This window comes from Triturus cristatus, chromosome 12 (genome assembly GCF_964204655.1).
Source record: "Triturus cristatus chromosome 12, aTriCri1.1, whole genome shotgun sequence".
NCBI classification, from domain to species: Eukaryota; Metazoa; Chordata; class Amphibia; order Caudata; family Salamandridae; genus Triturus; species Triturus cristatus.
In genome coordinates, this window is record NC_140595.1 from 68,453,928 (window position 1) to 68,477,256 (window position 23,329).

Consider the following 23,329-nt stretch of genomic DNA (forward strand, 5'->3'; position numbering starts at 1 on the left):
TAAGGACTCGCAAAGTACAATGTTGATACATCTGGCCCTAACCTCTCTTTCTGTGATCTAGTGAAAGCATTCTGTATCTTCACCCTTCCTTTTGCTCCATTCCCTTGCTGTTACACCCATGTCCTGCTTCGTTTACACTGACTCCTTCCTTTTCGTCTCCTACTCTGCATACTCCCATTTCTGTCTTTCCTCCATCTCCACTTTCTCCTTTTGGTTCTTCTACTCTTCTGCCTTCCTCTATTTTCCCCTCTCATTCTTCTCCTTTCTCTCCTCCTTCTATTCCTTCTCAAATTCTCGTCCTTTTCTTCAATATTTGATTTCCCCCACTCTTCTTACTTGCCATGGTGTTCTTAATTTATCTCTCTTCATTACATTCCTCTTTCTCCCTCTCTACTTTTTGTTCCTTATTATCACTTTCCTCCTCCTTCTGCTCTTCCCTCCTTTGTCTCTTATGGGATTACCTTTGCCCTATACTTTTTATTCTTCTCTAACCCATCTCATTCTCACATTCTGTCATCGCCTCCTCTCACTCAATCTATTCTTCCCATGTTTCCACTCCCCATCTCCCTTTCCTCCTTCTCCACCTTTCCTGTTTTCTTTTTCCCCTTCTCTCGGTATCTCTCTTTCTATTTCTACATCTCCATTTTCTTCACCTTCATCTCTTACAAGTGCTCACACTCCTTATCTTCATTCTTCTCCTTATGTTTCTCAGTCTCTCTTTCCTCCTTTTATTTTACTTCTCTTTCTCCCTTTCTTTCCTGTGCTTCTTTAAGTCGTTAATGCACTACAGTGTCTTTTGGTCAAGCTGAACGATGTCCACCTCTTACCTGTTTTTTTAGATGTACTGCCACAGCACACCTTAAACCCCTTCCTCAATACCTCTTCCTATACACATGCAAAGCACATTATTACACTGCTGTTTTTCTTCCTTTCCTTCTAAGACAGAATACTGAGTAAGTCCTGCATTTTACTTTTTTCAGTCTTATTGCTTAGGATGCTCTCAATTGGTTAAACCCTCTCCTCAGTAGCTTCTATGGACAACTGGGTTCATAAAATATCCCAGCTGTACCACACATTACACATTTTTTATTCCAGTTCTTTGCTTTTTAACTGATAGTAATCATCCCCATAGATGGGTTGGCCATGCTTCCCAAGCATCAGAGCACCATTGCTCACTTACTCAGTATCCAAGAACAACTGTTGGGAGTAACATCCAGGTGTAAGCCATTCTTAAGAGACATGGACACAAATTCTCTTCAGCAAAAAGACAAATATTACAGAATGTTGTATAACCAGTTGCTGATTTAGTCAGGCCTGTTTTTGAGCATATTCTCATTGCTGCTTTAGAAACTTTCTAATGTAGGAAGTTCTTCTGATGTCCAAAGCTTCTGCCTTAGAGTGAGAATATTAACAGTATCCCTGTGTATGTTTTTATTGTGGGTAGTAGTTACATAGAAATTGTCTGAGGAGTTTAGTACCTAAAACTGTCTATATATATATATATATATATATATATATATATATATATATATATATATATATATATATATATATATATATATAGATATATGTCTCAGCTTATAACCTATATCTATTTGTGTGCGACGCAACCCATTTACGGGTCAAACTAAAAGGGCAGGGATATGGCATAGAGATGACAATGTCCAATTATACCAATATAAACAATTAATTCACACTGACAACTACTCAGGCCTTTGTTCTACGTTTCATTGTAATGTCGATGTGGGTCACAACAGAAATTCTGCTTGTATTTTTATTACAAGAAATAGAAGGCGGAAATAACGACTACGGTGGTCTTAGCCATGGTGGCAGTGCGGGCACCTATGGTCCGACTGCCCTATCACAACTTGGGTGGTCGGACCGACATTGTACCGCCGCAACAACCAGAGATCCCTGACGGTGGCGCAGTGGTCTTGAGACCGCTGCGGTCCGGCCAAGCATATTATAAGTTTCCTCTCTGCCACGGTTTTCGTGGCGGTTCCTCCTCCATGAAAACTGTGGTGGAGTCCATGCCGTGCAGGTGTTGCCTTTGACTTTCCCATTGCGGTGCCTATTTCATAGGCACTGCCGTTGGACCGCCAAAGAACCACCTGCCAGTGACTGTAAAAGTCGTAATCTGGTGTGCGGTGTGCACACAGGTTTGGGGTTGTGGGAGAGGGGCGTCGGCATTGCAGTCCCGCTCCCACACTGCTAAACTCATAATCAGGCCTGTAGTAATTTTCCATGCTCTAATACAAAAAGAGATCAAACCTGGAATTTGTCCGGAATGCAGAATTTCCACATGTAGATCGATGCGGTAACACTGATGCTCACAAACGTTCTCCATTACAAAGGGGAAACAAATTGTAAAACCACATTAAATTTTCAGTCCTGCAGTTTGAGTAATTCGAATGTGAAATTATTTCTTGGGGAGGTCAAAGTACATACATTCCAGATGTCCATTCAGAATGCCAATCCAAGGATAAAACTTTTCTTGAATTGTATTGTTTCGAATATCTCTTTGTCAAGAACAATGTCTTATCGTGAAATTTGCAAATTATTTATCTTACCGCAGGAGGCCTTTTCTTTAAACTCCCACCCCTTTTCTTAATAGTTTACACTATCACCGGTTCTGGCCATTAAAAGACTTTCCTTTTTTATTTGAAACATTTTTCCTCTATTAACAATACATTGCATTTTAACAGTTTCTAAAAACGTACAATTCAAATGAAAACATAAAAAAAATTAGCTAAAGAAAATCTTTCTCTGTCTCATATACATATTCACTATTATCATTCAGGTTTTGACAAACTAACCCCTGTTGCCCCAGGAGAATTGTGTAATCTGTCGCTATATGTAAATATTGTGTTTTTTACATAAAAGGGCTGAATAAAAGCAATCCATTGTCTGGCTCGGTATTTCACGGGGTGAAATCCTTCTTCTTGTCCTCTGCCTCTTTTTCGCAGATGGATTTCTGTTTATTTTCACAGCGGTCATCATTCCAGAGATTCGAAGATCCTTTGCACTTTGTTATAGAGCCCACTGTGGCACAATTCTCTGCGCCTCCATGGTTATCAGGTGGATTACAGCCCCAAAATCTAAAAAATAAGGTTAAAAAATGTGTTGCAATTAAGGAAAATATTTGTACATCTGCCGGATAGCTTCTGAATGCAATGTGCATTGGTAAAGCTTGGGGCTCAGTAACTTGTGCCAATGTGATCCAACCCAATGGTACCCATTTCATTGACCTCAAAAGGATGAATGGCTGAGTAAACTCGACGGGATTCAAACCTGTGTCTATGTGGTGAAACCCAGGTTTCTGCATTGAATGCATTAGTCCACTCAGCCACCAGATTTGACCGCTTATGACCAGGGCTTGAGCTGCAGTGGGGTATTACTTTTGCTGCCGAGAGAAGTTGATCTTTTGGAGAAGTGCACACACCTGATTTAGATATCTCAGTCTCATTCTTTCTGTTACCTGATGTCTAAGAGTTTTTTCCGTCCCACAGTATTGCCACAGGTCAACCTAATGAAAGCAACAATTGCAACCACATAAGCCAGCCCGGTTATGCTATGTGGTAACTGTTATGTGATTTGCATAATGGATTTTGTTGTTGTGTTTTATATGTTGTGTTCAATTGGGTTGCATTGCATTGTGTTATCCTTTCCGACCAAGCTTAGGAGGTCATGTTATGTTAGGGTTTAGACAACTCTAGGATGTCTCAAAGTTCTGAATTTGGAAAAGAGTGACCAGGAGAGAGAGAGAGGGAGGAGTTAAAATGGAGGAAACTAGGAAAGGAGCCCTGTTGATAGAGTGATCTACCTCACAGCGTCACTATTACACTACACAGAGCCCTAAAGAAATCCTTTTTTCACAGATTGTTCGGCACAGCCATATCCATCGCCACAGAACCCTATCCCTTCTCTCCCGTTCCTCTAACTTGAATTTTTACACAACCCACCACTTTTTGTTTTTCTCTTCCTGCTGCCCTTATTTGATCTACTGGCCATGCCTATGCTTGTTATCTTTAGTTAACACGTCGCTGTTCTAAATTTGATTTTTTAGTAAGTAAAATAAGGTTAAAAAAAAGAAAAGAAACTATAATATACAGAAATATAAATCATGAACTTTTTATGTGGAGGGTGACTTACTCATCTGTTTGTAAACTGAGACCGTTCACCCACTTCCAGACACCTTCTTGGTCCTTATCCGTCAGGCCAATCCAGTGGATCTCCTTCTTAGTCTTGTTTGTGATGAAAAACTGTACAGGAGAGCAAAGGGAACAGGTGCTGTAAAAGAGCACAAGGACTAGGGGACGTGGGGTATTTGTGCCCTGTCTCAGACTCATGTGGCCTGTTTTCATGCCAGACATGTCATAGATATGCGGGAGCTGGGTGCAGGCAGGGGCTCTGCAAATCAACTGACCAACATCCTTTCTATGGACAAAATCATGCTGGGAATAATAGGGCTTTTGACCTGTGCTGCAGCAACTGCTCTCACCAGGATGTGCATTAAACTCAATTCCATTATGATTGGAGTTGCTGCGTAAAAAAAGAAATGTGGGTTTTTAGATTTACCAAAATACTGTTGCACCCTTGAAGGCATGTAACCAAGCCAACTTTATTACAATGTGCAACAGTGTCAACGATACAGCAGTGTGCACCGCTTGCATGAGAACAGGCATATTTTACTGTCTTTAATCACAACAAAGCATTACACGAATCTTAACTCACCTGCTCCATCCTGTCATTGATGATAACCAAGTCTGCCTGACTTGTCAGACATTTTGTTCTGCTTTCATCCCATGAGAGTGTGGCTTGGGAAAAGAAATAGCATGTTCCATTGTACGGCAGCCAATCTGTGGGGCAGACCCAGTAGAAGAACTCTGAAAGACAAAGGTACAGTGAGAACAACCAACAACAATACTTCTGTTGGATCAGAAGTGAGGCCTCAGGGTGCTCTAATGGGGAACTCAAACCACATTCTGTTTTTGATGGAGTTGTCTCTATGGCCCTGAGTTTAAGCATGGGACCTTCTAACTTCACCATCTACTGCCCTGAATGTGTATTTGTGCAGTTACTCTTTAAAATGGCCCCACAAGCTCAGCGGCCTGTTAGTTCAGCTTTTTATGATTGGTTTTGATCAATATACTTTCTAACATAGCCAAGGATACCAGCTCCTTTCTCCCACCATTAACACCTTCCAAGAGCCAGGCGCAACCCACACCTCCTTAAATAAACGCACCACAAGGGCCAGCCTGAAAAACCCTAAATTTGATCCAGGCCACAATGAAAACTATAGTCCCATCACGGCTCTAGCTTTCATTGCTAAAATATATGGAAGAATGTGCAACAAAATAATTAGCCCAATATGTTGATGGAAATGGAAAAATGAACAAATTTCAGGAGGGTTTCAAATCAACGACCGGTGCTGAAACTCCTGTGGTTATGATTATTGCTGACGCCTATCAATGCATGCCAATGGTAGCACATTTTGTGTAATCCTGGATTGGTCAACAGTAGATGATGCAGCACTTTACTTTTTGGCACTTCATCCTCCCTCTGCAGTATTGAAGGAACAATGTAAAGTGGTTCTGGTGGTAACTAAACCTGCACATCCAGGTTGTGAGGATTAACAAAGGTTTCTCACAAACTATAGGAACTTTCATTATTTCACTGAACTCAGCTCTGGATCCCAACCTTTAGGAACTGTAATTGGTCCAACTAGTCGACTTCCGAAAACGCCCTTGGCCTGCCATATCAACTATATGCTGATAATACAACAATACATGTAATATTCAATGACTTATCTATTGGCTACATTAATAATTGTATATCTAAAATAAGAAACGATATTTTCATACGGCAACTCAAGATAAACCAGAATATGACGGTGTTAGTATTTCTCACTTGTGGGCCAAGAAATAGCATTGCAAAGAACTTACAATTCAAAACACTTGAAGCTGGACCATGCCCCAAACAGTTCACAAGGCAAAAGCAGTTTGTACTACATTCAACAACAAATTCAACTAGAATGCACGTTTAACAATTACGGCACACTTTGCAAACAACCAAATAAAGCCCAGGCATAACAGTGTCAATTGATTCTCCTTTATGTTGCTACGCTTGGTGAAGAACAAACCATTCATAACCCTGATATACTTGGGCGGTATTGTGAAGTTATAAAGCAAACACTGCAAAGTCATAGTCTGCATTGCCTGATACATTTTGGAGTTTTTTTTTATCCAATCACTGATTTATTTCTTCTCTGTCAAATGAGTCTACAGTCAAAACAATAGCCACTCTTTTTCTTTCCATCTTTTCTCTCTTTTCCACTTCTCTCTAATCATCATTTCTATTTATATCCTGCACATTGTCATGTAAGCTCCCTGTCCTTTCTATAATTTTACTCTTCTTTGCTTTCACATCAACTTCTTATCTTCACTTCACTCCTTCTCTTACCCTTTCTCCCTTTTCTTCCCCTCATTCATTTGTACTCCTGTTTTCCATCTCCTATTTTCATTCCGCTCTCAAATTCTCTGTCCTCTATCGTCTTCTTCAAGCTGAGGTCCATACATACAGCTTCTCAATCATCACTTAGCCCATGTCTGCCTAGAGTCTGTCTGTCTTCTTGGCGGTGACGTCCATAACTCCCCAAGGAATTTCAACAATGAGACATACCTCAGGGAGGCATTTGCACAAATGAGTCTGAGCAGGCGGCTTTTAACTGAAGTGCAGATGATGCAGAGAAAGTTGTGGTTCACATCATAGTCTAGGACCTGGTGCCACTGCACAAACTACCTCATGGATCACTATGCCCTTGCAGAGTGGAAAATGGTTTCCTGTGTCTAACAATCATTTTGTCAGCACTGGTGTGCTGAGCACATTTAAACAAAGTATACGTTACTGCCTCATTGGAGTTAATATTAACCCAACATAGGGAGCACGGTTAGGAACCAACCTAAGTGCAGCCTGGTTTAAAGTTGAAACACTGGATCAATTTAGGAGGGCCTGCACCCAAGACCACTGTTGTGATCTTGGTGGTCATCAGTGTAGGTCAAGCGCGTCTAAAATGGACAAAGTGGATTTCCGCCAGAAGAATTGGGCCCAAGGATTCTGGTTGCTGTGCAACATCCAGACACACAGTGAAAGGAGAAGAGTGGGTTTCATCAAAGGCATATGAAGGAACAGGGGAGAGTCTCCTCCACTAATCACCCAACTCTGGAATCTAGCAGTGGAGAGCGTTACCTGAGGTAGGGAACCAACAACATGTGTAGCTTTCAAAAAGTGTCCAAAAGTGGCCATTACAGTGTGACATGAATGTAACAATATTCTAAAAGAAAACTGTGCAAATCACAGTTTCTCCTTATCGCTGTTATTTCTGCAGTCACTGTTCTTGAGAAATAATGTATTTCTACAATTTTTGGGATAATGAGGTGGGAAAGTGAAAGCACAGAAGGAGATAAAAAAGGGATGAATAAAGGGAATTAAAGAGGAAAGAGGTAGAGTAAGGAACTCAAGAGTCCTGTAGACAGGGGCAGAGCTATCATTAGTGCTGCAGCTGCAATAGCTTCAGTATCCAAAGATGTGAGGGGTCCATTGCACCCAAATTATGACTATTTTTTTAATACCAACAAAGGGATAAGTGTGGCAATTTGTGAGATGTTTACATTAGGCAACTTTGCTATCCCTCTGCAGCTCTAGCCAACACGCTGCTTTGATATGACAGGGATAAAAGGAGCAAACTACCTGGTGAGGAGAGGTGTTAGATATGCAAAATATTAGCTGGGTAAAGTCTGCTTCAACTGACCTATTGAGCCACAATCAAAGACCACAGACAAATCACTCAAAGAGGAAAATAAACTGTGTCTACCATTTCACCAGTAACATCTTAAAGGAGCCTGCAACATCTGACATCCTCAGCCCATGAGGGTGTCTCATCCGTCCCCAGAGAGACACAGTGGTCACAAGACTGGTGCAATCTACTCCATAGTGAACATTAGATTGACGAGCATTCCATATAACAATATACACATATTGGGTTCATGACTGTTGTATATTTTTGTCGTATGTTTTGTTAATTGGCTTCTTAGACCTTACCCAAGTCTTCATAAAAATGTTATAATGTATCACTGCTAAGTGCTATTTCATTTATTCACAAGTACATTATAACAATGCTTTAATATTCTTTGATAGTGCATTTCAATCTCATATGTTATATATTCATGTAGAAGTACATTTAGAGAAGAGCATTATGGCTTTGAATGAATATACAAGGGAATCAACACGCTTCAATTCTCCGCTTACATCATAGATCATGAGATTAATTTTCAGAAAATGAGTATGGAAAATATTAGATAAAGGATGTTATTAAGCCTCACAAGGAGCTAGGGGATTCACACATTCCAGAGAGAACATCTACTAGAAACATTCTGCATCAAAGTCAGTTTTTCTCACTTACTATCTCATTCTTTTGAGAACAGTGACAAAACAGAGACAAGAACCATTCAAAGAGCTAAAAAGCACACCTGGTCACCTGGATATTCGTATTTAATTTCAAAGGAAAATAGGTGCAGGATGGTAAGGATTTTCCAAACATGCTAGTAAAGTTCACTGAATTTGCTGGCACCATCTACTGCAACACCCTCATGCTTTTTAAAGTTTGGTCAGGCCCATTTCAAAGATAGGCCTTCTCATTTGTTAGTTTTACCCCACAAATTACCTGTCTAAATTTTTTTTGTGCAGCTTCATAGTATGTTAGTTGTGTGTGTGTGTGTGTGTGTGTATCCATTGGCGTTTGTGGGTCTCAGTGTGCTTGTGTGTAAGATAGTGTATGATTTTCTGCCACAGAAATAATATATTTCCACCCCATGCTGCTATACCAGTAGTCTGTTTTACAAAAACAAGCAGTCAGCGAAAACCCGTTTGTGATTGTATGGGTAGCGTTAAAACATCGATCTACACATGTATCAGAATCATAATATCAACACCCACCATATCATCACATCAGAGTTAATAAAAGAAAATCTATGCTTACATTGACAATATTTCAAGAGTCAATATTATGCTCCAACATATGTGTAGGTTGATAGTTTATTGTTTGATATTGCAACATACAACAACTGGACTGGAATTCCAGCTCAATCTGCAAAACCAAGCACATTTGTACTGGTATTGTTTTTATTGGTCTGTTAAGCCAGTGGAGTGGAATGTTGTTTGTTTCTTTTGTTGAATATGTGTAATACGTTAGTCAAAAACTCACTTGCCACATATGAATCCATTACAACGCCTAGTGCCTAAGCACATGACCTAACAATTAAGTAGACAGCTGTTTAATTATCGCGCCCTGATATAGGATGTGCCTCAGATGCTACTTAACAAGATTGCACTGATGGGGATATATTGCAGCAAAATGTAAGAAATGCAAGTGACACCCAGGGATGAGTAGGAAGTGTACTCACCACTACAGTTCTCAGCAGACCTGTTTTTGCATTCAATGTACTCAAGCACTTTGGTGTGATTCCGTTGCAGTTGCGCCATTTGCTTCTCCAACTCAGGGACCTTTGAAGATGCCTGGAAATCTATACAGAGTACAAGTAATACTGTTATTTATGGATGATCCTTGAATCACATCTGTTTGGAGAATTCACAATATCTGGACATTCCATCAGAAGTACTCAAAGAAGATTCTAGTCCTCTAATAAGTAAGATAGTTTGAATATTTATTTTCACTTTATTAGGGACGAAATGAGAACTCATATATTGAGCATGATTGCATTCAGAGAAGAAAGTTGGTTCTGCTAATCCAATCTCTTAAAAATATTCTGGGTTTACACTGTAAATCCCCAAAAGAAGCAAGAACCTAGAAGCTAAGTGATGGTCACTACTGTTTGTGAGTGAATTCTGTGGTTTTACTTTGTGCTCCATGAACTCCAAAGCATCTGCAGATATTAGTGCCAACTATGCAAAAGGGGAAGTAGGTACAGCATGTATTCAGTAATGCATAGAAAAAACACCAAAAATATAGGTGACTTGTGATGAAAGCAAATTTCAAAAGTCAGATGTATTTAATAGGAAAAACACTTTTAGCTATGAACTACTAAGACTAAAGGTAATGAGGAAGGTATGGGCTATGTATGCTGTGATCCAACCCCATTTTATAAATTACATACATATCCTCTAGAGAAAAGTGAGAAAGATGTCCACAGGGATCCTCACTGTGAAAAGTAGTCTTCCTCACTCCCACACTGATTAGATATGCTAAATATCGTAGGGAATGAGATAGCCATCTGTCTTGATAGCATTCAAGGAGAGGCGACTGTGGGAGCCTTGAGAAGATCTGTAAACAGGTAGATAGTGGCCTCTCCCTACCTATTAAAGTAGGTGTGCAGAAGGCAGAGAGGTGGTTTGATTGCAACTGCTCAGCAGCTCACCGGAAATTATTACTTGCCCTGAAACAAATACCCCATGACAGAAATAGAGTAGCCATGGCAAGGTCCGAATATAAGCGGGCACTATGAAACCGCAAATCAGAAATCAAACAACAAGCATGGGACGACTTATTGTCTGTGGGTGTGCTTAAAAACAGTGCAAACTTTTGGGAAATTGTCAATAGACCCTTCTTTTCTGACCTTGGGGTTAACATGGTAGAGTGTAACATCCCTGAAGAGCTTTGGTTCACCCACTTTAAACATATTTATGGGGATCAATCTGAGCAGGTTAACACAGGCCCTATCGGCCCAAAAGCTGCATATAGTATAAACCTTTTCTGCACAAGAGGTGGCTGTGGCTATAACATATATGACGTGTAATAAAGCACCGGGCCCAGAGGGGCTCCTTGCTGACCTTTTTAGGATAGATATTCATTCATGGTAAAAATTACTGGCAAATGTGTTTAACATAGCATGTCTAAAAGGGTTGCCTAAATCCTGGTCAACATCTATTATTGTCCCTGTTTTTAAAAAAGGCGATAGAGCAGATCCAAGGTGCTACAGGCCAATATCGCTGATCGATTCCACAGTCAAGGTGCTGGGTAGAGTGGTCCTCAGCAGAGTCACTGGATGGATTGATGAGCAGGATGTCCTCTCAGACCTCCAATATGGTTTTAGGAAAGGCAGAGGCACCACGGACCAGTGCCTTAACCTTAACCTCTACCTTTTAATAGGGAAATCTACAATGGCCAAGAAAGGGAATTTACACCTCGCCTTTATGGACCCTTCCTCTGCGTTTGACCGGGTGAATAGGTCCCAGCTCTGGGACCTATTATTAGAAATGGGGATGGATAAGAATATTGTATATTTTTTGGGCGGACCTGCATAGGGACCGCTCGGCAGCAGTAAGGTTCGATCAAAAGGGTAATCTTACAAAGCAGATAGATATTACAAGAGGAGTTAGACAAGGGTGTATCTTGGCGCCCTTGTTATTTACCCTTTATATTAACCATCCTGACCCGGTTGTATCCGGAGCTGCTACGGACATTCCCCGTGTAAGGAACCGATTGATTCCTGCATTGCTCTATGCAGATGATGTGGCGCTTTTGACACGCACATCTGTGGGGCTTCAGCACTTGTTGACCCCCTCCACCAATTTTATGGGCTCATTAGATTTAAATGTAAACCTATCCAAGTCACATATTATGATCCTGGGAGGGAAGTTAAAGATACCCAAAACGTGTTGTTGTGGCGGGACCGAAGTAACTAGGGTCTCCACATTCCCGTACCTGGGCCTCTTATGTGACGTTAGGTGTACTTGGGTTCCGCAAAGGAGGGCGAAGAGAAATGCTATGGCTAGATCAACAGGTGCGGTTCTTGATTTTGCCCGGAGGCTGGGCGCCAAGCCCATGCAGGCCATGTTGAATATAAATAAGGCCAAGAGCATTGCCATTGTGAAGTATGGCTCAGAAATTTGGGGTTATAGTAATTGCACTGAGCTCAAAATTGCTGAAAATAAATTCTTAAAAAGCTTGTTCTCAGTCCCCCAATCTATATCTTTGTATATGGGCCTTGGCTATGTTGTTGATGCGATTAGAATGTGTCCCATTCGTAAATGGATTTCAATCTGGTCTAATCCTGATTTGGTGTTAAACAAAGAGATCATACGAGATTGTATAGCTCTTGATAGGGCCAGTAGTATACTATGGTTGAGACATTTGAAAAGCACAGCTGAGTTGTTAGGTCGCCCAACCTTGTTTGAGAATCCAGAAAATATATGTAAAAATGATCTTGTGTGGGCCAAGACCTCATTTCTGCGCATAGCATCACTAGAAAGAGAGGCCTCGGAATTATTGAAACCTACTGTCCGTGCCCACCAGCTCCTAAAAACTTCTTATTCTATGGAGCCTTACCTGGATATTTTCACCAGGTCCCAACACAGTTTTCTTTTGATGAGATTTAGGTTTCATTATTTACATTTTTTGCTGGCTGACCCTTTAGGCTGGGCTAAGATTGACGACCTGGGTCCCTGCTCATGTAATTTTTTCTCAAGGCAGGACACTATGCATTTGTCCTGTACTGCGATTTTTATTTTTCTATACACAAGTGTTATATCCTTCCAATTTTAAAGAACAAAGGCTTTCTGCAGGCTAGACGAGCTCTTTTATACCTGCAGATGTTGAGTAACCCTTGGGAAATTTTCAGCATTTTGCTAGCTTTCTAGTAGCAGCAGTTAGAGCAAGGAAACAAAGGAAGTAGTGAATGATGCAGCTTTATGTGTCCGGATTTGATGTATTTTTGCCCTGTTGTATATGAAATGTTTGTATATTGTTTGCATTTTATAATGATATATGCATATATGGATCTGTAAGTATATTTTAATCAATGATGATTTTATGTCAAATTCTTTTTTTTTTGTGTGTTTTGTATTGCTGGTGGGTATTTTTAACATCATTTTATGTTTTTTAATAATAACCGAATAAAGTAATTTTGACTGATATGTGACTCTGGGGCATGTTTTGTCTCAGCTCTGTTAATATCTTGCCAATGCACTGTCATGCGATAATGGAATATTGTGGGGGAAGGATTCTGGAACAGGAGGTTGGAGTGGCAGTGCAACTTGGAGTTCGGCGGGTGGCGGAGGCTGTTCACATGTCCTGCTGTTAATTAATAAAATCTGGGTCTTACCTGCTAGTGTCACATCTTAATGGGGCACATGCTAAAATTCTTCGAAACGGGATACCTAAATTAAGTGCCTGAATTGCTAAAATGAAATGGTGTAATTTTGGAGCATTTTTTCTCTGAAACTGAGTTGCCTATGGCACTTGAATTTGTGACCACGGCTGTATCTCATGGTTTATAGCCACTGCGAGGTTATTTTGCAATCACTGGCTTAACTTTGAAGAAACCACATTCTATGGGTCGGAAAGCAGCCAATGTTCGCTGTCCGGCATGCAGCGCCAATAACTATGCATCTATTGGTGGCTTCACAAACTCATCCCATATGAATTTATTTAAAAATAATGAAAGCAATTCTGCTCCGCACTGCAGCTCTCCTTACTAAAAAAAATAAAATTGGCCCTTATTGTAAAGGTGAATTGTTAGCCAGCAAAAAGGAAAAAAGAATATGGAGGGTTGGCAGGTCCCTGCTCAGAATTTGGAATAAGATAATTTTATTTATTGACAGAGCAAGAACAGATACAAACAGCAACACCGCTGGCGCAGCAGGTCACATGAGTCATTGAATGTATGGGGCGCAATAGTGCCATCTAGTGCAAAGTCAATCAGGTTGTTCTGAATCTGTTTCAAAAGTCCAACAGATTCTCCTGCGATCTCCTATGGTAGGTTATCACCCGCACTTCAGATAACTTTAGGGTTCCCGAGTAAATCACTGTAAAAGATTAGTTCAACGATATGCAAGGCACTATGGGAAACAACAATGTGAGAATTTCAATAAAAGTGTTGTATCATCCATAGACGGCACTACTGTCAAGCCACTGAAAGGGAAGGAAAGAAATTTAATCTGAGAAAATAGGAGGTATGAGGAACACCATTGAAAATGCTACCCGTCTGCTGTCAGACTGGGATCGGTTCAGATAACATCCTATCAGCATTTACCGGTCAAAGGCCTCTTGCTGAAAGAAGTAACTTGGGATTTGGAATTTGTGGAAGGGGCGTGTCAACATTCTAGATGATGTAGATCATTCCTCCTCTTTCGAAGTAGAAGAGATGTTTAGTCAAGCTACCTACTGGCTTTGCTGTTTGCAAAAAATTCTATTTAAGTACCCTGTAAGCCAAGACCTTTTGATTTTACTAAAATTATTCATGTAATATACTTATAGAGGCTTTCAGGCAGCACACTATCTGTAGATCTCTTGTGTCCATTGTTCTTCCCCCCTTTCAACATACAACATGAGTCAATGGGTACACCCACTTCAGCCATTAGCCAACTTCACTCGGGGTGATGGTATTCTGTTCTCTCGCAAGAAGCACATCCGCCCTCAAAATAGTTATCTTAAGCTCCAGGTACTACGATGGCATAGACAGAGTGCTTTTTGAAACCTCAAAATCTTTAGGCGTTTTTTTTTTCTCCATTAGTTGAACCCGGCAGCTCACACAAATATATAATATTTTATTAAAAAAACATGGCAAGCCAAATACCTTTTACAAAGTCAAAAAGTGGGCAGCCAACACCAAACCTGTTGCTTGTTATTTATTGCCAAACTTGAGCACCCATTGGAGCAGATCGGAATGCCCCAGGCCCAAAAGGCCACCAGATAGAAATGTGTTGCATTTAATCAACTAGACTACCCAAGAATAGGGAGAGCAAAGACTCCTGCCCCAGAAAGAAATTTGTTGCCTTTACCCACATGCATGTCAATGAACCCTATGCGCCACTCAAAAACATTGTATGTTGCCACTTAAGAAGAGAACCTGCCCATGTGTCTGTTCGTTACTCCACTATGATTGGTTACTTGCACACAATGAACCTCTACTCTAATATGTTCCTACAGGCAAAATGAACAGTTTTGTTTGTCATATATCGTGATGTATACTCGCTGCATATCAATGATACTAATAAACAAAGGTTTAAAAAAAGACTTGGTATAACCATGATTTAGAAGAAATACATTTCTGGTGACCTTGTCAGATTCAAGAAACAATGACTGACCTCTAGATTAGGATGATCGTAAAACACAAGGTACTTACAGAGAGTTATCAGCACACACAGTCCTGCTAGCAGAATGAGGATCACCAACAAAAACACTATCAGGATCTTTGGTGAAGTCTTTTTCTTGGCCTGAGCCTGGGAGTCTGTCTTGGCATCTAGAAACACAAAGACCATTAATTTGATTGTTAAGCCGATGTTGACCATATGTTTGAAAAAGCACCTAGCTTAAAACCTTAACAACCTAATATTTTCTTGTGCAATTTTAAGAGTGGATGTTTTTTCTCCACATTTTCCTACTTTTTTTCTAAATGGAAAAGCCCTCTTCATTTCACCACTAAAATCATATTTTTTTATCACTTTTCCTATTCCCCTCTTTTATTCAACAGTGTCCAATTTGGTTGTTAATATATGCAATTGTGGTACTTTTTAATAGTTGTATGACATTGTATAAAGGAGTATAATATTGGCCTACAAAATTAATTACATTGCCTACCACTACATGGCCAAGGAAGGCATATATTTACTACTCTTACTCCACATATGCTTACCAAAACTTATTATGAGATGTAGTGGTTAGGTACTGTCAGATGCCATATTTTAGTCAAGCTATAGAGCATATGCGGTAAAGTAGTGGTAGCATGTCTCTCAAATGCCTTTCCCCTTACCTTGAAAAGCAGAACACTACAAGAAAACACAATCTTAGGTTTCTTCTTACTCCTGATTTGAAATACTAATGCATGCTGTGTTTGAGTAGCCAGGGTCTAGACTAAGCCTGGACAGAGTTCACAGAGTTCCTCCGTAATGTGTAAAAAAAACCCTGATGCGCTATGCGTAGCTCCGCAAGCGGCGGAGTGCGTTAGATAAATACTGTGTGCGGTGATTTTCAGTGCCAGGTGCTTGTCTGCACTGTGCAATCATCGCGAATGGTAACATGCACAGCGCAAGCGGGCACTGCTTCCTTTCTGCCGCTCGAGTAGATTTTTACTCGAGCTGCAGCTTTCTCAATGCGAGCGGTCACGAGCATAAGCGACCACTGGCAATGAGAAATCTGACCACCCGCATTGAGAAATCTCACCGGGAGGTTGATTTTCCACACTCATGCTCGCCAACTTGATGTTGACGATCGCGAACAAGGAAAAATCTCACCAGGAGTTGGATTTTCCTCGCTCGCGCTTGCCAGCTTGATGTTGACAAACGCGAGCGAGGAAAAAAACTCGGCTACACGGAGTGGAGGGCGGAAAATCAGCAAACTTCGCGAGCGGAGCTGAGTTCACCGCTCTGACTTAGTCTAGACAAAGCATTGTATTGCAAATCCATTGTAGATTCAACACCATTTGTAATAGAAATTTGAGGACCCATCACTCACCAAAAAGTGTTACTGAGCCATATAATCATTACTCTGAGAAACGGATCTATTTGGGTATGTCAAATAGGCAGTCCTCACAGATAAACAGGTTTCACTGAATGCAACATTGGTTCACATTTAATAGAGTTGGCAAGAGAACATACACTAGTGAATGAGACAGTGAATGCGCATTTAGTGTGGTGCTTAACAAGCCAACCAATACAACATACATTAAGATTTTAGGAACTTCAATACCTAAGCGAAGTTTATATAAAATATATGTTTTTTCCAAGAATAATGAAGCAAAAAGGAAGACAAACGAAAAGGATGTTCAAACGTTACGGGGAAAGGAAAAGCATAACCAATAAATATATTCAGTGGAGAGAGAGGTGACTCTCAAAATCCATGATAAACACAAATTATTAGAGCTGTCTCCCGCAAAAATCATTCCAAACAGCTATGTATTAAAACCAAATGGAAAACAAAACTGTCAATGATGAACGTTCATTGTAAAAAGCAGCAAATTAAAAATCAATGGTATACAATTGATAATAGTGTAAAGTCACTAATCAAGATTAATAGCAAAATATGCTACCTTTAAAAGCAACGGGAAAAAAAAATTGTGAACAGCTTTATAATTTACTTTCATGAAGCTTTAATATTTTTTCCAAGTCATTAGAAATTTCTGAACATCACCAGTGTGGATCCAGTTAATGTCGGGAGACGTTCCTTCTTCAAATGTATCTAATAAATTCAGTAGGTGGTCATTGATCAAAATACATCTAGTTCATTCATAGTGGCTTTCCTTCACCCGAATATATCCAATTAACAAGTGTAGCTATCTCTGACCAAGTAAGACCAACTAAGGCTTCACTCAACCAAATATATCAAGTTAATGCACACACACTCACATACATAACTTTACCAGAATATATTTAGTTAATGCATGGAGGCATTCTCTAATCAGTAGTCCATTTCTAACCAGAAAATGTCTAGATCACGCATGCAGGAGTTAATCACCAAAACGTATACTGTTAATGCATAGAGGGGGACCCTCACCAGACAATGTACAGTTGATGCAGATGGGTAATAGTCACCCAAATATATTCAAGTTAATCCACAGGGGCATTCGTTGAACAGAAAATAGCTGGGTAAAGCAGAGGCATTTCTTCATGAGAGTATATCTGGTTAATGCTGTTGGTTAATCAGTCGCCTGAATATATCCAGTTAATGAAAGTCATCAGTCTCTAACCAGAAACTATCTTGATCATGTCCGGAGTTAATCATCACTGAAATGTACCCAGTGACTGCTTCGATGGAGTTCCAAAACAGACAATGTCCAATTCATAGGCATTCCTCACCCGAATATATCCCAGTTAATCCAGAGAGGCATTAGCATATCTAGATATGGCTGAGAGGCATGTTCTCATGAGAATATATCTGGTAAATGCTGGATGGCAATTTCTCACCAGAATACATACTGTTAATGCATAAAATAATATCTATACACGAATACATCCAGTTGGTGATATCCTATTAGTAATTGTTAGCCTAATCCCAGACTTGTGCATTATTTACTTCTGAATGTCTTGATAATTGAGTAAATTCATGGAGGCCTTCCATCACCAGAATATATTCTGTTAGTAGGGGGATGGATTACCACACCCGAATACATCCATTTAACTCTTGGAGGCATTTTATCAGTTGTTTGGAGAATTTTTTACTACCTCTTGAATTTTGAGGCATCAGAAACACTTGGTCATGGGTAGAAATCTTTGCGACTTAGGCCCATTGTCGGCGTATCAGTAAAAGGGGGTCACTCATTCACTTAAATCGCATTAGATAAACCTACCAAGCTATCATACCTGTTTTTATCTCCGCTTTTTTATTGGCTCCATCACGAAATTTCACCTCCGCGTAGGTTACATCCGGTTCCATTTTCGTAATTATCCGCTTCCTCAGCCACAGTGCGGTTTAGTGGAGATTCATTTTTGCCAGCGGCTTGGAGATGCTAGAGGGGGTAAAGACAAAATCTACTAGAAAAAAACTTTTGGAGAAGTAGGAAGGGAAAAAGAACGGCGCAATTGAAGATTGACTGTTCTGTTACAAAATAAATAAATAAACAGTTTGACCTGATGAATGAATGGAGGTTCTAAGTTGGAATCACAACACTGACCCTCAATAGTTGCTATTGTGAAAGATGTTCAGGTTAATCTTTGCCGATATACATGATTTCCATTATATAAATTGTATAAACTTTTTTCTCTGATGGATATCCTGAATATCTGGCAGGCTGTATCCACAAGGGGGAGCAGTCAGGGTTATTGTTTGGCCCTCACTGCTACTTGCTAAATCTATTTATATATATCACAAAAGCACTACTTGATAGGACAGGTAATCTTGTACTTCACTGGGGATGCGATAAAACCAGAGAAGGGCCCTGGATCATATTTTTCCTGGCCCTGTCTCTTTAAGACCAGGATAGGATGCTCTGGCCAATAAAAACATGATGATTTAGATTTTAGGCGGAGGTACATTGCTCTCCTTGGGGGACATTTTCAAGCCATTACAGTCAGGTGTGCTATCATGTTGTTACTATACACTGGTAAATGGAGCTGTTTATATATATTTTTATTTCAATTAAATACTTTGTTATATAGTGCAAACATTACCCAAGCATGCTGGGACTATTTTCAATGAAGTAAAAAGAAATTAATACAATATTTCTTTTTACAACACTTAAAATGTACAAATCATCATAAAATGTTTAGGAACATATAGAAATCCAGAAAGTAAAACAGTTAAGGTATTGAACATTTTCAGGAATTCACACCCTAAATGCTTGCCCAAAGAACTGGTATGAATCTGAGCAGGGCCAACGTAGCCATCCATCCTTCTGTGGATGCTGCAAAGAGTATCAGTGATTTTTGCAACTATAGTCCTATTGCTTAAGCATCTAAATAGAGTTCTCTACAACTGGCCACAATAATTGCTAAATATACAAGGAGTCACAGTAATTATTCAGCAAAGGAGGATCAAATTATGCACCTGGGTTTACTAAATTATGCACCAAGTAAAGGCAAATTATGCATCATGATGAGTAACACACTGTGGCAGGATATTGTTTCTATTTTACCATTTTAGCTAAGGGTGGGAGTAGTGCTCCGATTCGCCCGCGGAGTGTGCGTAGTGCTGCCTGCTTCGTGGTCCACGAAGTAGGCGTGGCAGGCAGCGCTACGCACACGCCACCGCGGAGCAGATTTGCCCGCCACCCGCCTCCCGCCCGCCCTCATTTTAAAACAACTTAAAGTATTTAAAAGTAAGAAAATGTCTTACCTGAGGTGTGGCGTACCGGGGCTCCCTCTTCCTCCTTCAGCGGCAACTTCATCCTCACAAATGCGCATGCGCGGGCGCCCGCGCATGCGCATTTGTGAGGAAGAAGTTGCCGCTGAAGCAGGAAGTGGGAGCCCCGGGACGCTGCACCTCAGGTAAGACATTTTCTTACTTTTAACCACTTTAAGTTATTTTAAAATGAGGGTAGGCGGGAGGCGGGCGGCGCGTGGTGGGGATACGCGAAGTGCGCGAGTGTGCGTAGATTTGGCCACACTACGTGATGCTCCACGTAGCCCCACTACGCCCACTACGCCCAAGGTTAATTTTAACACACAATAATACGTAGGCAAATCGGTGTAAAAAAATTGTGATTTACACCACGTTTTTTACTTGCCCTCGGCTGAAGGACTTTTGGTCCAACATTGTTTTGGCTTTGACAACTTGGGTTGGCTACGATAGCCCGGTCTCAGGGAAAGAGCTGCTTTTTGGGGCTCTTTTCTGACACTGGGTGCCTTACGAAACCCTTAGCTCCCATTATTGCTTCTTGTGTTTGTCTGTGTATAGCCCGCTCCTGGATACTTGCCACACCTCCCAGTATAAATGAATTTTGGTCTCTGATGAGGGAGATTTTTTGAATGGAAATTGCATTGGCTAAAGCTAGAGGCTCCCGATCCCTGTTAAAACTGCGCAGGGTTTGGTCCTGCCTTCACTGGGATTAGTGTTTGTATGTATCCTCATCTTTCTCTTCTCTCTTTTTCTTCATATCTCTTTCTTCTCTCTTCCCTGTCTCCTTTCTACTTTTTTTTCTCCCTCTCTTTTTTCATTTTTTTTTATTCTTTCTTTTTTCTTCTTTATAAACGCTCTTTTGTCCTCTGCAGACGATTACTGCTGTATCTTTATTTGAAAATGCTGTTATATTTACTATTTTTGCTTCTTTCTTTCTGTGGCAATAAAAGCAACAACAACAAAAAACAATAATACGTAGGCAAAAATGTCACTTCATTAGTCTCAGGTTAGCTATATATATATATCTATCCAGTTAACTTCTGGAAAGGATCTGGGCTTGCACTGCACCAATGGTGGCGTGTTTTTAATTCATTTTTGATCTCTGCTTGCCCGAAACGATTCTTTTTTGTTGAAATCTGAAATGTATGCAGCATGTGGTAGATATGTGCGTATCATATTTAATGTTAGCATGTTACTTAAGGGTCGTACACATAGGTGGACAGCCTATAGAAAAACCGGAAGAATTCTCCAAGAACATTTGAAAAGTTAGCTGAGCTGGGGCAGAGTCAGTAATGTCACTCCCACAAGTTTAACACTAGTGAAAGAGGAAGGAAGTGGGTGCAGAGAGTGATTTGCAGCAGAAATAAACCACCCTCTGGTGCCAAGAAGACTGCTGAGGCAACGGAAGGCTATTGGGGGAGGTAGGTGGGAGAACTGTAGGGGCAGATCAATAGGTACGGAAAGGGGGGGTCCACTGAGTCTTTAAACAAAAATGTTGGATTAGGGATGAAATTTGGGTGCAGGAGTACAAGGAATGGAAGTTAGAGCTGGTGGAGAATATAAACCAGGGTGTCCAAAGTAGGACCAGGAAAACAGTTTCATGGTAGAATAAAAGACAAAAATAAATTTAAATACAATGAATGGAGCTCTTTAAATAGTCGATGGTACGCCTGAAAATCTGGCACGGATGCGTACCATGGGAACACCTTGATGTAATGTGATGTAGTAATTTGCCTGTTTATTGTAGTATTTTCTTGATTATTTATTTATTTTTAAAAAACGACAGATTATGCATGGATGCCTAGTCGCCAATAATGATGGGCATATATATCTGTGGAAGTTATAAAATTACAAGCCTAAAAATCTGGACGTCCTTTCATTATTTGGAAAAAAGTGAATGTAGAGGAGCCGGGCCAAACTCCCTTTCTTCGGTGTCAAATCTGAGACCAAAAACCCGACGAAAAATAACAATTTAAAAACCCAGAATATGAGCTCAGAGGTTATAGAGAGAGATTAGAGGAACATATAGAAAATATAGTGCCTGTCACACATTTGGAAAATGTGTCCTTGCTCTTTAAACAGCAATGAAACTTTGAGAGAACAAAAAATTTGATTTTCTTCTAGTTGTAAACTTTTTTGAGCGCTTTCTAAATGTAAAAAACACACAGAGCTTAGCTGAAACGTGTCCCGCCGAACCCCTTGAAGTAGTTGAAAAGAAAACAAGACACACATATATAAATTATCCTAATATCTTAAGAGAACCAAGTAAAACAGGGGAGATATGAAAAGACAAATACCGAAAAAAGATATAAACAAAAAATAGAATGCAAATTTACACTGCAGTCTAGGTTGTAAACATGGATGCTTTTAATTTGTTCTTAATTTGAATATGTTCAGGTGTAAACAGTAGCTCTATCATTAATTGTCTCCTCACACTGAAATCTATTACCCTGAGACTCAAGTATATTTGCACTATGAGGCCAGAGTTTCTCTTGCGCGCCATTTGTATGGTACAGAGGCGTAACGCAAGCCCCTGCAGCCCCTCTGGTGCAGGGTGCCCCCCAACCTATCAGCAGCTCCCAACCATTCAGCAAAAGCCCAATGAACAGATGTGAGATACTAACGGACACCGCTCCATATTCTGCAGGGCCCCCCTATGATCTTGTGTTACCCACTGAAGCAAGACAAGGCGACCTCAGTTGTGTCTGCACTGGTGACAATTCATCGTTCTTTACTTACAAATCAGCTGGTGAGTGGGGTCTCTTCGCCAGCAGCCCGGTTCCTCCTGGTAAGCCCTCCCTCTATTTTCACATCGTGCGCGTGGCAAGCAACAGGACGCACAGCTGAGGAGCCAGCTCTAGAGAATGCGTTGGTGATGGCTTGGGATGAAGTAGTCCCAGGATAGAGACTTCCGCAATGTATCAAAAGGGAAGTTACACAGAACCACAATTTCACAGCCAAAGTGCAACTGGCACTTCACATCAGATCTGCATGCTGCCCGCTGTTGCAATCCGCCAACATTACGCGTTGCTTAAAGAAGACACAAAGTCTGCAGTCACGGGCACCACGTCTTCTATAAACAGTGCCCTGACACTATTATAACTAGGGCTTTTTTTTTGTGTGCATATTTATATAGCGCGAACTCGACGAGAAGGTATTGGAGCGCTTTACACGAGCACCGTATTTACATTGCACATTCAGGCACGGGGAGTTTTATTTGCCCAGAATCACAGGATGTGCACGCGACCTCAAGGCTCGAACTCTTTTTTCCATCACCAAGTAGCTCCCAGTTTTCCGTTTTTACTGATTTATACAGATAAATACAGACAGAAAACTATTTATTTTCCTGTCTGTATTTATTTTTAAATGCAGAAAAATACAGAAAATAGGCCCTCTTTGGATGATTTTTTCTACTGTCAATCATCAGGAGTGCCTGGTCAGTAGGTGTACAGTTTGAGAGGTAGGAGGGATAGAAAAGACAATAGATTTCCTAATTAAGATTAATTAAGTGCATGGGTACAGTTATTTATGCTATTCTACGAT

The 23,329-nt window shown here is 40.4% G+C and overlaps 1 protein-coding gene across 1 annotated transcript; it reads right to left on the minus strand.

Moving 5' to 3' along the window:
• Positions 1-2,645: 2,645 nt before the first annotated feature.
• Positions 2,646-22,656, minus strand: LOC146772522 (C-type lectin domain family 4 member E-like). The gene is made up of 7 exons (XM_085638044.1): positions 22,526-22,656; positions 18,313-18,458; positions 15,141-15,257; positions 9,462-9,581; positions 4,735-4,886; positions 4,153-4,262; positions 2,646-3,098 (listed from the first exon to the last, which is right to left on the minus strand). Exons 2-7 carry the CDS (start codon positions 18,383-18,385, stop codon positions 2,921-2,923), a joined length of 750 nt encoding a protein of 249 aa, XP_085494170.1. The 5' UTR covers positions 18,386-18,458; positions 22,526-22,656; the 3' UTR covers positions 2,646-2,920.
• Positions 22,657-23,329: the final 673 nt, after the last annotated feature.

What these genes read in the sequence shown, in the direction of transcription:
- LOC146772522 (XM_085638044.1), bottom strand. Translation starts at nt 18,385, where the DNA reads ATGGAACCGGATGTAACCTACGCGGAGGTGAAATTTCGTGATGGAGCC. An exon ending in AAAAGCGGAGATAAAAACAG is followed by an intron (nt 15,258 to 18,312) that starts GTATGATAGCTT and finishes TTGTGTTTCTAG; the next exon opens with ATGCCAAGACAGACTCCCAG. An exon ending in TCAATGACAGGATGGAGCAG is followed by an intron (nt 4,263 to 4,734) that starts GTGAGTTAAGAT and finishes TCTCCTGTACAG; the next exon opens with TTTTTCATCACAAACAAGAC.